General features: G+C 35.5%; 1 protein-coding gene across 1 annotated transcript in view; it reads right to left on the reverse strand.

Annotated features, from left to right (window-relative positions):
* Window positions 1-5,909: 5,909 nt before the first annotated feature.
* Window positions 5,910-16,700, reverse strand: part of XG (Xg glycoprotein (Xg blood group)) — a 55,883-nt gene continuing 45,092 nt past the window's right edge. The window contains exons 6-8 of the mRNA XM_043999206.1: window positions 11,686-11,721; window positions 10,304-10,420; window positions 5,910-6,020 (exon numbers count right to left, since the gene is read on the reverse strand). Coding sequence (XP_043855141.1) covers window positions 6,004-6,020; window positions 10,304-10,420; window positions 11,686-11,721 — 170 coding nt within the window. The 3' untranslated portion in view covers window positions 5,910-6,003. The remainder of the gene's footprint in view (window positions 6,021-10,303; window positions 10,421-11,685; window positions 11,722-16,700) is intronic.

Consider the following 16,700-nt stretch of genomic DNA (forward strand, 5'->3'; position numbering starts at 1 on the left):
CAGATATTATCCCTTCAGAATCAATTCCCACCTGTGTCTCTAAGATATATTCCTTTCACCTGCCCTAATACTGAGAAAGCTCTTATGAGTTAGACATATCATCTTCCCATGTAGGAATGTAAACAGTTTAACCTTTTTTACGTCCCTCAGGGTATCTTTTTCTGTTTACCTTTTTATGCTTCTCTAGGGTCTTGTATTTGAAAGTCAAATTTTCTATTCAGTTCAGGTCTTTATCACAAATGCTGAAACTCCTCTTTTTATTGAAGTTCCGTTTTTTTCCCCTGAAAGAGTATATTTCAGCTTTGCTGGTAGGTGATTCTTGGTTGTAATCCCAATTCCTTTGCCCTCTGAAATATCATCTTCCATGACTCTGATCCTTTAATGTAGAAGATGCTGATCCTGTGCTATCCTGATCACAGCTCAACAGTACTTGAATTCTTTCTTTCTTGCTGCTTGCAATATTTTCTCCTTGACCTTGGAGCTCTGGAATTTGACTATAATATTCCTGGGAGTTTTCATTTGGTATCTCTTTCCAGAGGTGATAAGTAGATTCTTTCAATTTCTATTTTACCTTCTGCTTCTAGAATATCAGGGCAATTTTCCCTGACAATCTCTTGGAATGTGATGTTTAAGCTCTTATTTTAATCAATGGTTTGAGTAGTCAATAATTTTCAAATTATCTCTCCTGGATCTATTTTCCAGGTCACTTGTTTTTCCAAGGAGATATTTCACATGCCTCTAATTTTTTTTTAATATTCATTTGGATTCACTTTATTGTGTCTTGGTTTCTCATAGTCCACTAACTTCCATTTTGTTTAATCCTAATTATTAAGCAATTATTTTCTTCAGAGAGCTTTTCCATTTGGACTTTTTAAGCTGTTGACTTTTTTCTCATGACTTTCGTGAATCATTCTCATTTCTCTTTCCATTTTTTGCTCTATCTTTCTTACTTTATCTTCAAAGTCCTTTTTGAGCACCTGTGGTCTATGGTCTGAGACCAATTGATATTTTTCTTGGAAGCTCTGGCCTTGACGTTGCTAGTTCATTCTAGGTATGTTTCATCCAAATATAAATTTACCAAGAATGGTCCAAGATCTAAGGATTTTACTAGTATTTAAAATATTTGTGAATTAATTTTTAGTACTATAGAGTATAGAAGGTATCATGGTGTACTGGATAAAGGGTGTGCCTCAAAGCCAGAAAGATCTGTGTTCAAGTCCTGTCTCTGTCACATACTGGCTGAGTGACCCTAGGTGAGTTTCTTAACATCTCAGTGCTCTAGAGAAGGCAGCTAATATAAGTGACAAATATGATGTTGACCTAAATTGGTAGAGGGAGCTCCTTATATCAGTGAAATCACAGGTCCAGTTCTTAGCCCCTGTCCTATGTAGTAGAAGTATCAACCTACCTGTCTTCCAGTCAGCCCTCATTAGGGGCTGTGATTGGCTGCAAAGCCTCACAAGTTTTTTCACCTACCCAGAGCAAAAGGGGAAAACTCCATTTCTAAACTCTTCTCTGTTTACCTGTGTTGGGGTCCAGCAGGTTTGTTCCAATTCTGGAAAATATTTGCTATCTGGACAATCAACTGAGGATGGGGCAAGGACTGTTTCCACCAGCACCACCACCTCTAATCACCATCATACCTGACTAAGCTGTCATGAAATGCCCAAAGAATTCCAAGTTAGATATTAAAACAGTGTTAGTTTTAGGAATGAGGGAAAGGTGAGAAACTGTCATCTTATTTCTTGTCTATGCATCATTTTTTATTCAAAGAGGAAAAACCTGTGTTTTGACTAGTGTCCCTTTAACTAGAAAGGTGAAGGCGGATGGTATCGAGAAGTAAGACAGCTGAGAATGACAGATGTGAAAATAGCTAGCTGGAAGCAAGAGAGTATCCTGAGCTTATATTTGGAACTGGCTGCTACAAAAGTACCTACTTAAGGTTGTCACCCAATCAGACAGATGTGGTTTGGCATTAAGCCAGCAAAACTAACAGAAGGACTGCAAGATTAGAATAATATGACACACGATGCTAAGCTCTGTTGAGAAGATTCCTCTGATGGTTTCCTAAAGAAAACTGTATTAAGTAATAATGTATCTATTTCTTTTTTAAAAAATTATTTTCTTTTCTTTTTAATTTATGGAAAAAACAAGATTTTCCATAATAGTATAGTTTTTTAAAAGATGATTGCACATGAAATTGCAAATCTATTATGTACAACTTGCTATTGCTTTTAAATATATAATAAAGTTATTGTGTACATTTTTCTATTTTTCTTCCCAGAAAGCCATCCAAATAGCCAAAGCAAGAGATATAAAATGGACAGTCTGACTTTGTACTGCTAGCCATAAAATATTAAAAGATCTTGAGGTTGTATAGACCTTTAACAAAGATTTATGGAAGGATATGGCTAAGAACTGAATGAGAATAAAAGCCCAGACAACTTCCAGTCTTCGTTATGGGAGGTAGATACTTCAATTAAATTCAACAAGATTTTGATCTGAAATTGAACTGAAATGAAAATTGACTGACTTACAGAGTTGTCAGGAGAATCAAATAAAATAAAATGTTAAGTACTTTTTTTTTTTTTTAGTGAGGCAATTGGGGTTAAGTGACTTGCCCAGGGCCACACAGCTAGTAAGTGTTAAGTGTCTGAGGCCAGATTTGAACTCAGGTACCTCCTGACTCCAGGGCCGGTGCTCTATCCCACTGCGCCATCTAGCTGCCCCCCCAAAATGTTAAGTACTTTTCAAAATGTTAAGTGCTATATAAATGTTAGCTCTTACTAGTAGATATTATTTATTATCTCTCCCTCATTGTAGTTCAAAAGTCTAAACAAAGAACATGCCCAGATATTGGGGAGTAGTTAAATTATGATATACAAATGTAATAGAATATTATTGTGTTGAGAAATGATGAGATTCACAGGTCCAGAGTGAGATATCTATATTCAGAGGGAAATGAGTAGAATTCTGATCAATTTGATAATAAAGCATGAATCTAGAGGAAAAAAGATGACACACACTACCCACCTCCTGGCAGAAGAGTGATGGTTTATTACAACGATGAATGTGACATACATATTTGGACATGGCCAAAGTCCAAAATTTGTTTTGCATAAGTATGGATATTTTTATGAGTTCAATTTTTTAAAAAAAGTTCAGTTAAGGGATGGAAGAGAGAGATTATAAATGTTCATATTTTTTAATTGTCTTAAGATAATTTCTTTCACATTTGATGGAAATCTTCTACTAAGTTATGAACATTTTTTCCCTGTTCAACTCCAAAAGGCTCTGCCATGGTGGTTAAGGTGCTTTTCAGAAACTCAGAAGATAGTGTAATCCTTGACAATAATTATATTTTTATATGTTAAATTTGAAATTAATTTAAAGTTCTGTGTTCTTTTTTTCCAGTTTCTAACATCTTTATCCCTAAATTATATAACTATCCCTATTTTAAAGACATATAGATTATTTTCTTTCATACGATACTTATTAAAAATTACTTCATTTGGAAAGTACAATGAGAAGTCCTCTGGCTTCTTATTTCTATTTGTGGTGCTGTCTCTTTGACCCAGTTCAAAGCCTTCTAATTTCCCACTTACCTCTGTTAAAATTTATGAGGATATGAAAAGATCAGTTGTATGATATATTATTAAAAATAAGAGGCAGGGGCAGCTAGGTGGTGCAGTGGATAAAGCACCGGCCCTGGAGTCAGGAGTACCTGAGTTCAAATCCGACCTCAGACACTTAACACTTACGAGCTGTGTGACCCTGGGCAAGTCACTTAACCCCAATTGCCTCACTAAAAAACAAAACAAAACAAAAAAAGGCAAATGCACATATAATTTCAAATAGATGGTATATTTCACTTAGACATAGGTTGACTATATACAATGACAGTTGGTTTTAGAATTTTGACACAATGGTTTTCCCAATAAGTCTTTTTTATAACAACATTTATAATACAAAACATACAAGTAACAGAAAAATATTATTTTTGCTTCAATTTTTTTAATTGCTGGAACAAATATGTAACAGTCCTATAAGAGACTGAAGATTTCATTTTAAAATTCCTAAATGCCCTGTGATGTTCTAATATATAGGACACATTTTTAAAGATCTCAAACCAGACTACTACATAGGGTGATTATTGTTACATTTATACTAGGCACTTTCAATGTATGATATACATAAATGATTTCCAGGAAACATTTAAGTAAGAGACAAAATGAGGCAAAGTTCAAATTACATGGTAATTTATGTTATGTGGTAATTATGTGGTAAAGATACTCTACATTAATGCTTTAAGCTGGTTTTGGTGTTTGTTTTGTTTTCCCACTCTTTCTTAAGGTTTGAAATCCTTTAAAATATTTTTTGATTCCAACTTCTTAACTTAAAGTCTTAAAAACCAATAAGCTGCAGGACGAAGTAATTTATGGATTGTCTATTTGGACAGTTGGTAGAGTAAGATTTCTTTTGGGGGGTGGCAATGAGGGTTAAGTGACTTGTCCAGGGTCACACAACTAGTAAGTGTCAAGTGTCTGAGACCAGATTTGAACTCAAGTCCTCCTGAACCCAGAGCTGGTGCTTTATCCACTGTGCCACCTAGCTGCCCTGGTAGAGTGAGATTTTAACAGGATTTAGAAAATTCTATATCCATCCTATATTCCATACCATTTCATTTATTAATAAACACACCAAAGCATTACCCTTTCCCACTCCCCCAAAACAACATGTAGGTGAAAGTAGCAGGTGGGAGCTGGATCAGATTTGGTCTACTTCTGAATTTTAGATCTTGTAAAGAGTTTAGCTCTTCTGTACTAAACCAGGGAGTAGGTTCTCTACCATTTTTTCAATGTTGCTGAGCATATCTGCCATGAACAGCTAAGTGCCTCTTTAGTTTTCCCTCAGAAACTGGTGCCATATATGTCTCATTAGTTACTCCATCAAAAGGTCTTATTAAACACCACTGAAGTGTCAGGCACCATTCTGGGTTCTAGGGATATTAAAAAAAAAAAAAAAGGGAAAGGAAAGAAAGAAACAATCCCTGCCCTGAAGGAGCTTGCATTCTATTGGTCAAATTACACATTTGTATATAAACATTTCAACACAATTGCTGAGGTTAAAGCATTTAAAAATTTACATGTAATGCTACAAAAGCATCACATTGAAGGAAATGGAATACTGATATTTGTTAAATCTGAATGCTTATGGCAACACATTAAAAACCTAGAAGTTATAATGACTCAACAATAGCCCGTTTTTCTAGTTCTTATTTTAATAAATCCTAGAAAGAATGGAATAATAAGGTTTGCAAATCACTACCTTAAGCATTTTGTTTTTTGCATTTTGCATTTATAATCTCAATTTAATAATGCCATTTAGTTTTCTCCTAGTAGTGCCCTAATAGTCACAGAAATATCAGCTGACAGTGCAGTATCCAGGCTTTCCTGCCAATGTAGGAAATAATTAACTCAATTTCACTCATAATTAAGATCTACAGTTGAAATAAATACTCATCATTTTTGGTGGTGACTTTCCCCACAAAAATATTATTGGAATGGGCTATCTTCTTCACCTTTTCATTGTCACCAAATCTATATGGATTGGGGGACTATGTACATCTATAGTTTTCCCTTTAAAACTGTGCCAGTCAGATATTATAACACAAGAAATGAAGCTAAAACATTTATATATTATTATAAAAGGTTTTCTAAGAACTAGGAGCAGAGTGCAAGTTCTTATTTCCACAATAAATAATTTAGCCATTAAGTTAGACTTCTTTTTAAAAAAGTATCATTATACTTCTGGTAAATATTTTTTGCATCTATACTTTCCAAAAAATTTGGAATTCTCATTTAGGTGAATCACACTTTTTAGAAGAAGATTCTTTTAATATATTAGTGGGTCGCAATTACACACACACATACATCTATATAACAAACTTGATAAATGTTCTAGTCGAGTTCATGTGAAAGTCATTGCAGATTCCTGCCTCTTTCAGACATTCTCTGTCTCTGAAAAGGAAGATTGTAAAGAAAATGTCATCCTTTGGAATGCCCAACGTGGAATTCACATAGATTTCAGAAAAGCATTTGACAATTTAAACTTGTAGATAAATTGAAATGATAGTAGAGTTAATTGGATTTTGAGCTGGTGGAATGACTAAACTTCTAACATAATCATTAGTGTCAATATTAACTTGGAGGAAGGAATCATCCTGGGGTCCTTTGTTCATGGGATCATAGATCTAGAGCTGAAAAGAACTTCAGATGGCATCTTGTCTAACCTCTTCATTTTACCCATGAAGAACTGAGGCCCATAAAGGTCAAGTGACATTTCCAAGGTCAGTAATAAGTGGCAAAGTCCAAATTCAGCCTTAAGGCCTCTGACTATAAATTCAGCATATTTTCAGCTACTTAACAACTTTTTTCCAAGTGACACAAAGTTTGGAGGGATAACTAATACACTGGATGACAGATTGAAGATCCAAAAATACCTATACATGGCACAAACCTGGGTTAATTTGAATAAGATGAGCATAAAATCAAAATACTCCACAAGTTCAAAAAGTCAATTTCACAGACATAAAATGAAGGAGTTTTGAATCAATATCAATTAATTCAAAAAAGAGTTAGAATTTCTAATGGATTCCAATTTTAGTCTGAGTCAATAGTCCAAGGTGGTAGCTCCAAAAGCTAATGATATCTTAGACTGCATTATAAAAAGCAGAATGTCTAGAAAAATGGGAGTAATAACTGTCCTGGTCAGAGTACAGCGGGGGTAATATATTTAGTTCTAGATGCCATATTTTAGTAAGGTCAGTAAAAAGCTGGGGATTTCCAGAGAAGGGCAGTTGAAATTGGATATGTTTAACCCAGAGAAGAGAAATGCTAGGGGAAATATAATAGCTGGCTTCCAGCTGTCTCAAGAGGCAGTGTGTTATCCCAAAATTGTACTTTAGTAACCTTGGGAAAGTCATGCTTTGGACTCAGTTTCATCATCTGAAAAATGATGAGATTAGACTAAATGATCTCTAAGTTCCCTTTTGGCTCTCAACTTTTGTTCCTAAAATTTAAAATTTTTGAAGGGTCAAGTGGTGAGAGAAATATTAGACTTGTCCCAGAGAGCAGAACTAGGAACAACGGTTAGAAATTACAAATGGAAAAAAAATAGGCTTGAGGTAAGAGGGGGAAAAAACTCCATCAATCTACGAATTAGAGCTAGCTAAAGTATATGCTTTGAGCTGCCTTGAAAAGTACTAAGTTCTTCCTTTTAATAGCCAATAATCGCTAGCATTTATATAGTGCTTTAAGTTTTCCAAAATGCCTTATACATATTTGATCCTCACAATAATCCTGAAATGTAAATGCTATTATTATCTTCATCTTGAAGATAAGGAAACTGAAGCAGATAAGTGGTTCAAGTCATTTGCCTAGAATTACATAGTTGGTGAGTATCTGAGCCTAGATTTGAATTCAGATCTTCAAGATTCCAGGTCCATGCTGTATTCACTTTGTCTGCTACCTGCCTTACCAAATCCTTCAGTAGAAAATTGGTAGCCACATGTTAGGGCTGTTTCAGAGAAACTTCTTATACAGGAAGGTGTTGGATTGCATTTATAAAGAGGATTTTTATACACTGGTTAAACCACAGGTCCAGATCCCCTTTCCCCCCAAAGCACAACTCAAATGAGGCTGATGGGCAAATGTTAGATCTTAGAAGCTCTTGTAAACTGGAGAGCAATAAAAAATAAAGATAAAACTTATGTCTAATGGCATAATTTGTCTTTTCTAAATTTATTTAAGAAAATTTGCAAGGTCTGCTTTTTGTGAGATATGTCATTGCAACTTTCTCGACTACCAGCAGAGGGAGACAATCTTGCAATTTACAGAAAATTGAGGCCAAAACTAAAAAATTCCAGTGGGCTTGCAATGTGACATCTGATCACTGTTTCTTCTCTGAACACCATTCTTATATCCACAAGCAGGAAAATAAAGGTAAGAACTATAACATTCTAGTATAAGGCCTATATTTAAATTTTCAATTACTATTGCTGGGATCAAGCACCACTTCCTCATTTCTGATCTACATTGTAGAGCTGTATTTATGAATTTCAAATACAATTAAATGGGGGAACTCTGAATGTTGTGGCCCACTAACTGCATCGGTGAATCAAAGTTCTTCAGTGCAGCTTCTGGGGTGAGCAGATACCTCCTGATAGGTGCTAGGTTTGCTGAACTACCCAGCAGAAAGCTTCTATTTCTTTTGTGACTTTTTAAATTTAAAATTTCATGTTTTACACACACTTTAAAAAAATTAATTGTAAATGAATGAAAAAATTCACAGAAAAAAAGTTAAGTTTTTTCTTTGGTATAGCTGAGTGTGAAAAATATTGCTATCCATATTTGCAATTGTACTAATAGGGAACCAGCATGGTAGGGAACTTTGGAGGTGGAAGACCTGAGGTTTCATAAGACCCCTATTTACCAACTTAATATCAGCTAGTCTGTCAATATATAGTCAGTCAATAACATTTTATTAAGTTTCTATCATGTATCAGGCACTGTGCTAAATGCTGGGGTTAAAAAGAACAGCAAAAGATAGTCACTGCTCTCAAGTTGCTCAGAAACTAATGGAACAGACAATGTACAAACAACTTCATACAACTTATATACAGAATAAATTGGAAATAATTAACAGAGAGAAAGCATGAGAATTAAGGGGGATCAGGAAAGGTTTTCTGTAAAAAGTAGGATATTAGTTGGGACTTGAAGAAGGGCAGGGAAGCTCCAAAGAAGAGTTAAGAAGGGAGAGGATTCCAGGTTTGGGGGATAGGTAGTTAAAAAAAAAAAAGTCAGAACTAAGAGATGGAGTATGTTGTGTGAAGCATGGCAAGGAATGGGTTATAAGGTATAAGAAAATTTGAATGTGGAGCAAGTTATAAAGGTCTTTGAACACCAAACAAAGGATTTTATACTTGATCCTGGAAGAAATAGGGTTCCACTGGAATGTATTGAGGTGGCACAGTGGATAGAGCATTGGGCTTGGAATCAGGAAGACTCATCATGACACTCACATCAGATACACATTAGTAAATCACTTAATCCTGTTTGCCCAAATTTCCTCATCTGTAAAATGATCTGGAGATGAAAATGCAAACCATTCCAATATCTTTGCTAGGAAAACTATAAAGGAAGTCACAAACAGTCAGGCATGACTGAAACAACTCAACAGAGGAGTTTAGCGAGTAGATGGGTTTTAGGACTATCATTTTGACAGCTAAGTTTTGTATCTATAGAATCTGAGGATGGAACTAGATCACCTATAAGGTCTTTCCATCTTTAGAACTATGCTACGGGTTAGGTCAGTGTTTAAAATAATGTGGTAGTAAAAAAATAAAAATAATGCTACGGAATAGAAAAACATTAAATTAAAGATTCTAATCTTCGGGGCAGCTAGTTTCGGCCGTGGATAGAGCACCGGCCCTGGAGTCAGGAGGGCCTGAGTTCAAACCAGGTCTCAGACACTTGATACTTACTAGCTGTGTGACCCTGGGCAAGTCACTTAGCTCCATTACCCCGCCAAAAAAAAAAAAAAGAGAGAGAGAGAGATCATTGATAACTTTGGAGAGAGTAGTTTTGGTGAAATGATAAAGTTAGAAGCCAAACTGTAAAGGATTAAGAAAAGAGAGAGAAGAGAGAAAGTGGAGGTACCTATTGTAGACAGCCTTTATAAAGAGTTTTGCTAAGAAGAGAAATAGGACAAGAGTAAGCAGGAATGGAAGGGTCAAGTGAGGGCTTTCTGGGGATGGGGAGAAATGGGAATGTTTTTAGGCAGTAGGAAAAGAGACAGTAGAGAGGGAGAGGTTGAAAATAAGTAATAGAGTGGTAATGACAGAGGGGACAATATGTTGGCAGAGATGGGATGGAATGGGATCATTTAAACAAGTAGAGTGGTTAGCCTTGGTAAGGAGTGCAGCCACTTCATCATGTGAAACAGTGGGGGAGGAGGAGAGAGTGGTAGAAGGCATATATGTGATAGGACATGAGGAAGAGGGGAGAAGGAAGAGTTCATGGCAAATGGCTTCTTTTTTTTACCTGTAAAATATGAGGCTAAGTTCTTTCCTGAGGGAGTTGGGAGAGGGGGAGCCATGGGAGGTTTGAGGAGGTTTGGAAGAGCCACAGTGGAGAGTGTGATAGTGAGTTGATTAGGGAGGTATAGTAGAATTGCCTAGAAGCAGTGAGAGTCAAGGTGAGGCTGTGTGACATAAATTTGTAAAATCTAATTTGAAGCTCACCATTTGATCGGCAGCAATTTCTCCTCCGGTTGTAAGCAAAATAGCTGGTTGCTGCTCCAACAAGTGATACTACAACCACAGAAACAATGGGAGAAACAATTCTAGCTATTGAATCACCTGTGATGAAGAAGAGAAAGGTTTAACAGTATGGAAATTCTCTGATTACTCATAAATAACATTCTAGCTACCCATGTGACACTGAAAGGAACAAAACAAGAATTATTTTTAAAACATAAATGACAAAAATCTACTTTTAAATACAGAAAAACTCACTTATTAAAAACTTCACAAGATTAATAAGAAAAAAACCCTGAGAGCCCTGTTGTCCTGGCATGTACATGTATATATGTATACATGTATGTGCATACATACATATAGGTATATGCAAATGCACATATACATGCATGTGTGTACATGTGTGTATATTCACACGTGTGTGTATGTATGTATGTATGCATTATCTTACAAGATTTCAGATGAGGACTTTTCAGGGAACAGGGAGACATCAAGTATGATCTTAGTCTAAACATTCCACCTCACAGTTTCCTCATTGACAAATGAGGAAATGATCCCAAAGAATCCTTCAAGTTCTATATACTATGATGTGATATGCTGCATATGTATTTAGGAAATGTGGGAGGAAGTTCATCAACCCATAAGTATTAAGTGTCATTCTGTTCCAGGAACTTTACTAGGTGCTGAGGATTTAAGAATAAAGAATGAAACAACCCCTATTAGCAATGATCTTATATTCTAGTAGGGGAGATGAGTATAGGTAACACTATGTACAGCATAAACATAAAGGTAATAAATACATATGGAAAGAGTAGCTAAATATAAGGTAGTTTGGGAGGGAGGACATTGGAAGTTGGGTATCAAGACTGGGTTCATGTCGAAGGTGTCTGAACTATATTTTAAAGGAAGAGAGGAACTCAGAGCTGGCAGAGGTAAGGAAGGAGAAATTTCAGGCATGGGGATGAGGAATACAAAAGTAAGAAGACAACTAAAATGGCATGTATGAGGAGCTTTAGAAAGACTTGATTGGCTGGAATCATAGAATGCTAAAAGAGCAATAATGTCTACTGAGGCTAGAAAGGTAGGCTGGGAATAGGTGATGTAAGCATTTAAAAGCTAAACAGGTGAGTTTATATTTTAATCTCAAGACAACAGGAAGTACCAGAATTAATTGAATAGAGGAATCACATGGTCATGTCTATACTTAAGGAAAATTTCTTTTGTAAAAGCGTATAGGACAGACTCCAGTGATAGGTATCATTACCATTTCATTATAATAAACCTGCATTGTCCATACCAACACTCTATGACAGTTTCTTTCCCTTATACAGTAAAAGAGAACTGAATCAAGTAGTTTTTTCATTTACCGTGTGTGTTTCCATAATTTGAATATCCTCCTCCACCTAGAAGGGGAAAAAAATGTGACTATAAAATAAATCTAGACCAAACAATTAATTACAGGTAAACCATACCCAAAAATGTTATTACATGACTGACAACAACACAAAAAAATGTAAAGTTAATTAGTCAATAGCTATAAGCAAAACCACGAAGAGTGCATACATTCTGCCACAGGGCCTGCAAAAAAAAAGTGCTAGTTCTACAGGTGTGCTTGGGCCAGCTCAAACTGGCTTATGAGACACAATTGTTAAATTTTCAGCGCAAGCATGTACTCCCTCAGAAATTAGCAAAGGCAACAAATCAGAGTTTGATTTGTTTTGTTGAATGTTTAGACTTAAGAGAGGAGAAAATGTTAATGATGCAAATTAAACTTGTTTGGAGCAATTATTTTGGAGAGCCAGTTGTTAAACATCTATCAGCATGTCTCTTTTCTTAACATCTTTAACACCATTTCAAAATAATTAATTTACCATAAGTATTTCCATAATGAGAATTGGGATTATATCCCCCTCCTCCTGTAGGAGAGAAAAGTATTCCATTAAATTGGAAGATCAATCAATAAAGTATGAAATCAAAACAAACCCTTCTCTTGCTCATGCAGCATGCACAGTCCCAAGCAACCTAATGTAAAAGCTGAAAAAATTAGTACATTTTTATCCCAAAAGTAAGTAGTCAATTTCAGATAACAAAACAGTAAAATATAAGCAATCACAGCCTAAGGTACAGGTTAGAAACCACCAAAAAAAAAATTTTTTTAAAAACTGCATATGGCTTATCTCTGTTTTGTTTTGTTTTGTTTTGGCTAGAGAAACATGGGAAAAAATACAATTGACTAAGTTATGTTAATTCGGATAGTTAGGAGAGAAAATGCAAAATCTAATACTGGGAGTTTCATTCAGAGAGTTACTTATTACACCACAAATATATATCAATTCCTTTAAGGAAAATTAAAGATAAGGGACAAAGTTAGTGACTAATACTTTAAAATCCTAATAAAGATTATAAAAGATGAAAACAGTTGGAGGGATGTGTGAAGCTAGACACATGAATACACTGTTGGTAGAGCTTGGTGGTTTTGTCTAACTGTTCTAGAATATAAACTGGATTTATGCCCCAAAAGTCATTGACTTATTCATATATTTTGCCCTAGAAATATAGGAATACTCTTTTGGTTATTAACCTCCCAGGGTTTCATTTTCCTCATATATATAAAAAAGATCATATATATATATGTATGTGTGTGTGTGTGTGTATACAGATATATAAATTAAATTATTCATAGTAATACTTTCTGTGAGGGCAAAGAACCTGAAGTGGTAAATAAACAAATTGTGATATTTGAACAAAATAGAACTTTATTTTGCCATAAATTATAAATGTGAAGAATTCAAAGAACATTGGGAAAGCTATTTGAACTCAGGTCTTCCTGAATCCAGGGCTGTTGCTTTATCCACTGTGCCACCTAGCTGTCCCTAGGCAACTAAATTTTGCTAAATTCTAATGGCAGATCTTTTTTTGAAGAACTGATGATGAATATACTTTGCTGCTCTCCAGAGAAAGGAATATGGAATGTGGTGCATGTTGTCCAATTCGGTAGCTATCTCTACTGGTTTCCCTTAAATGTTCTTCTTTATTAGAAGAGAGGTTTTCATTATTACTGGGGCGAGTCACTATTTTTTTTTTACTTTTTTTTTTTTTTTGGCAGGGCAATGAGGATTAAGTGACTTGCCCAGGGTCACACAGCTAGTAAGTGTTAAGCGTCTGAGGCTGGCTTTGAACTCAGTTCCTCCTGAATCCAGGGCCAGTGCTTTATCCACTGTGCCACCTAGCTGCCCCCGCGAGTCACTATTAATAGTAAATAAGCCATGGTTTAAAAGCAAAAACATCAATAAAACCTTTTTTAAAAACCTAAAAATGAATTTAGCCAGTATTTGAAAAATGATATCTGATAATGCAAAAAGATAAATGCTCTTTGAAGGAAATTGTTTATTCATAAGAGTTTGGCTCAGACACAAACAGATTTTTTTTTAAAAAATTACTTCAGTTGAACTGAGAAGTAACATGGTGTTTAAGAAATGTCATGGGATTTAGAGTCAGAGGTCCTTGATTAGAATCCTGGCTCCATTTACTTACTACCTGTGTGACCTTGGACAATTTATTTAACCTCCCAGGGTTTCATTTTCCTCATCTGAAAAAGGAAGATTTTAGACTATTTGACTTCTAAAGTCCCTTCCAGTTTTAAATATATGATACTACAATAGTGTCTTAGGACCCTTGCCAACCTCAAGAAAAACAGAGTTAGGACAAATGAGATAATATTCTTGTTCCTTTCTCTTGTGACTCTTCAGTATGAGTATGTCCTTTTTTCATCTACTGGCTGCACTTGGAGGGATGTAGAGGGAAAAGGGGACTCCACCATTAGGGATGAGGGGAAGCAAGGAAAAGCACTCCTGTCTAAGTGCTCAGGAGTCAAGACTAGTAATGCTAAACAAGTTTGTTCACTTCCCAGGGATGAATAATGTTGACACACCCGGATTTATCTGAGCCTTTGGGTTTAGTTTTAATCATCTTAGTCATGGTCTTAGGGCTGTTCCTGTTTACCTCACTCATGCATATTTACCAAATGGGGGAATCCTTTACTAATGATCTAAGACAGGGAAAGGAGTGTGCTCCTCTTTTGATAATAGAGCTAAAATTAAAAAGAGACATTTTCCTAGAAACATGTCTCCAGGAAGAGAAGTTCTGTAAAGACATTACCACTGCTATTTGTTCATGACCATGGCAAAGCTAATAAATAATAGAATAGTCTGATAGCAATACTGTTCTGGTTCTAAGGATAATAGCACATCTTATAATTTTGGGCCACGCTAAGCAGCCAGACAATTCTAATTCTTCTTCTTCTACTTCTTCTTCTTCTTCTTCTTCTTCTTCTTCTTCTTCTTCTTCTTCTTCTTCTTCTTCTTCTTCTTCTTCTTCTTCTTTTCTTCTTCTTCTTTTCTTCTTCTTCTTTTCTTCTTCTTCTTTTCTTCTTCTTCTTTTCTTCTTCTTCTTCTTTTCTTCTTCTTTTTAATAGTATTTTATTTTTTCCAATTATATGTAAAGAGAGTTTCCAACATTCATTTTTTTAAAATTTGAATTCCAAATTTTTCTCTTTCCCTTCCTCCCCCACTTCTCTCTAAAATGGTACACAATTTGATGTAGGTTATATATGTGTAATCATGTAAAACAAATTTCCATATTAGTCATGTTGTGAAAGAAAAAACAAACCAAAAGGAAAACACCATGAAAAAAAAAGTAAAAATAGTGATGGAGGAGGCTAAAAGGGTTAACAGACCCCCTATCAACTGTAGCTAAAAAAGGGTTAACAGATAACCTAAGACCTGGGTAACCAGAGGGTTACTGTCAACCAACACTATCAATAGAATCTCAGGGAAGGTAATCAGGGATCATTAACCATTAATAACCATTAATATTCCTAGATGGCAGGAAACAGAAACTGTAGCTAGAAACCAGATCTCAAAATAAGTAGATATCATAAACAGAGAGACCCTCTGGCTCTGACAAGTCCAAGCATGTCTTTAGGAACATGTGCAGAAAGATCAAATGTATCCTTATATTCACCTTATGACATTTAACCCCCCAAAACACAGCCCTAGGGAAAAAAGGTACCCACCTTGGAGGATGTCTTAGGACCTAAGGAAGTCCAAATTAAGAACCTCCCTAAGGAGGAAATTAAGATAATGAGGAGATAACCTACTTTTCTCACTATAAATATAACCATTTTCTCTCTCCCTTAGTAGAAAACAACCATAGACCCATTAGAAAATGTACAGGATGAGATTTCATTCTTAAATGACAAATATTTTAAAGAAGGGGGTTGCATAGAAATCATGCATAGAAATCATGATCTAGAGGGAAATATTAAATGGCCTACTAAGAATAGAAACTGGGAAAGCTTTCTTTTCTGAACCACAAGGGTTTGGGACTATGGGCTCTTGGAATGCCGTGGGGTTTGTAGTAGAGGATCAAATATTTTCTTCTGCCCAAATTTCAATGAAGGTCTTACTGAAGCATATTTGTAACCACTTGGACATGCCAAAGATCTCTGAACTTCCTATTTCTAATAGTTCTGTGCTGGTAAAGAATGTTTTGCTTCTTTCCTATTTAAAAAGAATGGCAAAATGTGAGCTATTATGCTACAGCATTATGGCAAGCCAAAGAAAGAATGATCAGAGAATGCAGATGTGAATGGTGGAAAAATCAACTGAGAGAGCAAATGCAAAACAATGGACCCTCAGAAACACGATGTAAAGCCATTCCCTGATGGGAAAAGCCCATATGTAACTGGAAACTTTTTTTTTTTTTAAGTTCCTTCCTCTCAAATCAAGCATTTACCATGGTTATTGTAATTGGAGTTAGAGCCCCCTCCTCCTGCAGGGAAAAAAAAATACCAAATTAATGAAAATTTACTCAGATGAAGCCCAGAATTTCCAGCCAAAAACCATCCCCAAAGTAAGGGACATGCCAACTAATAGGCTAACCTTGCTGATTCAACAAAGCCCACAAGTCTTTAAGATCACCCCGAAAGAGAAGCAAAGATAATTAATTGCTAGAGCTGGAAAAGCAATAGCTAAAAGTGCTCAAACTCAGTGGGTAGGTCTGCAAAAAGAGTTAGTTCTGCATAAGGGACAGCTCACTTCAGCTGTTGGGCCCTATAAAAATGCTGTTGTATAAAATGTATAAAAATGCCTTCCCAAGTCATACTTTTACCATGCGTGTTGCCAAAATTATTGGAATGATATCCACCTCCTCCTGCAGGAAAGAAAACTGGGACTAACACTTCAAACAGAAATACATGATTACATTTACAAGAAGCTTTTTGTGACACACAAAAGCAGTAAATTTCCTAATTTGCCATTTTTTTATAATTTCAAATTTATAAATTTAGAGGCTTTGATGTTAAATTTTCCTTATGTTTTTT

The sequence above is a fragment of the Dromiciops gliroides genome, chromosome 3, assembly GCF_019393635.1.
Source record: "Dromiciops gliroides isolate mDroGli1 chromosome 3, mDroGli1.pri, whole genome shotgun sequence".
In the NCBI taxonomy this organism is placed as follows: Eukaryota; Metazoa; Chordata; class Mammalia; order Microbiotheria; family Microbiotheriidae; genus Dromiciops; species Dromiciops gliroides.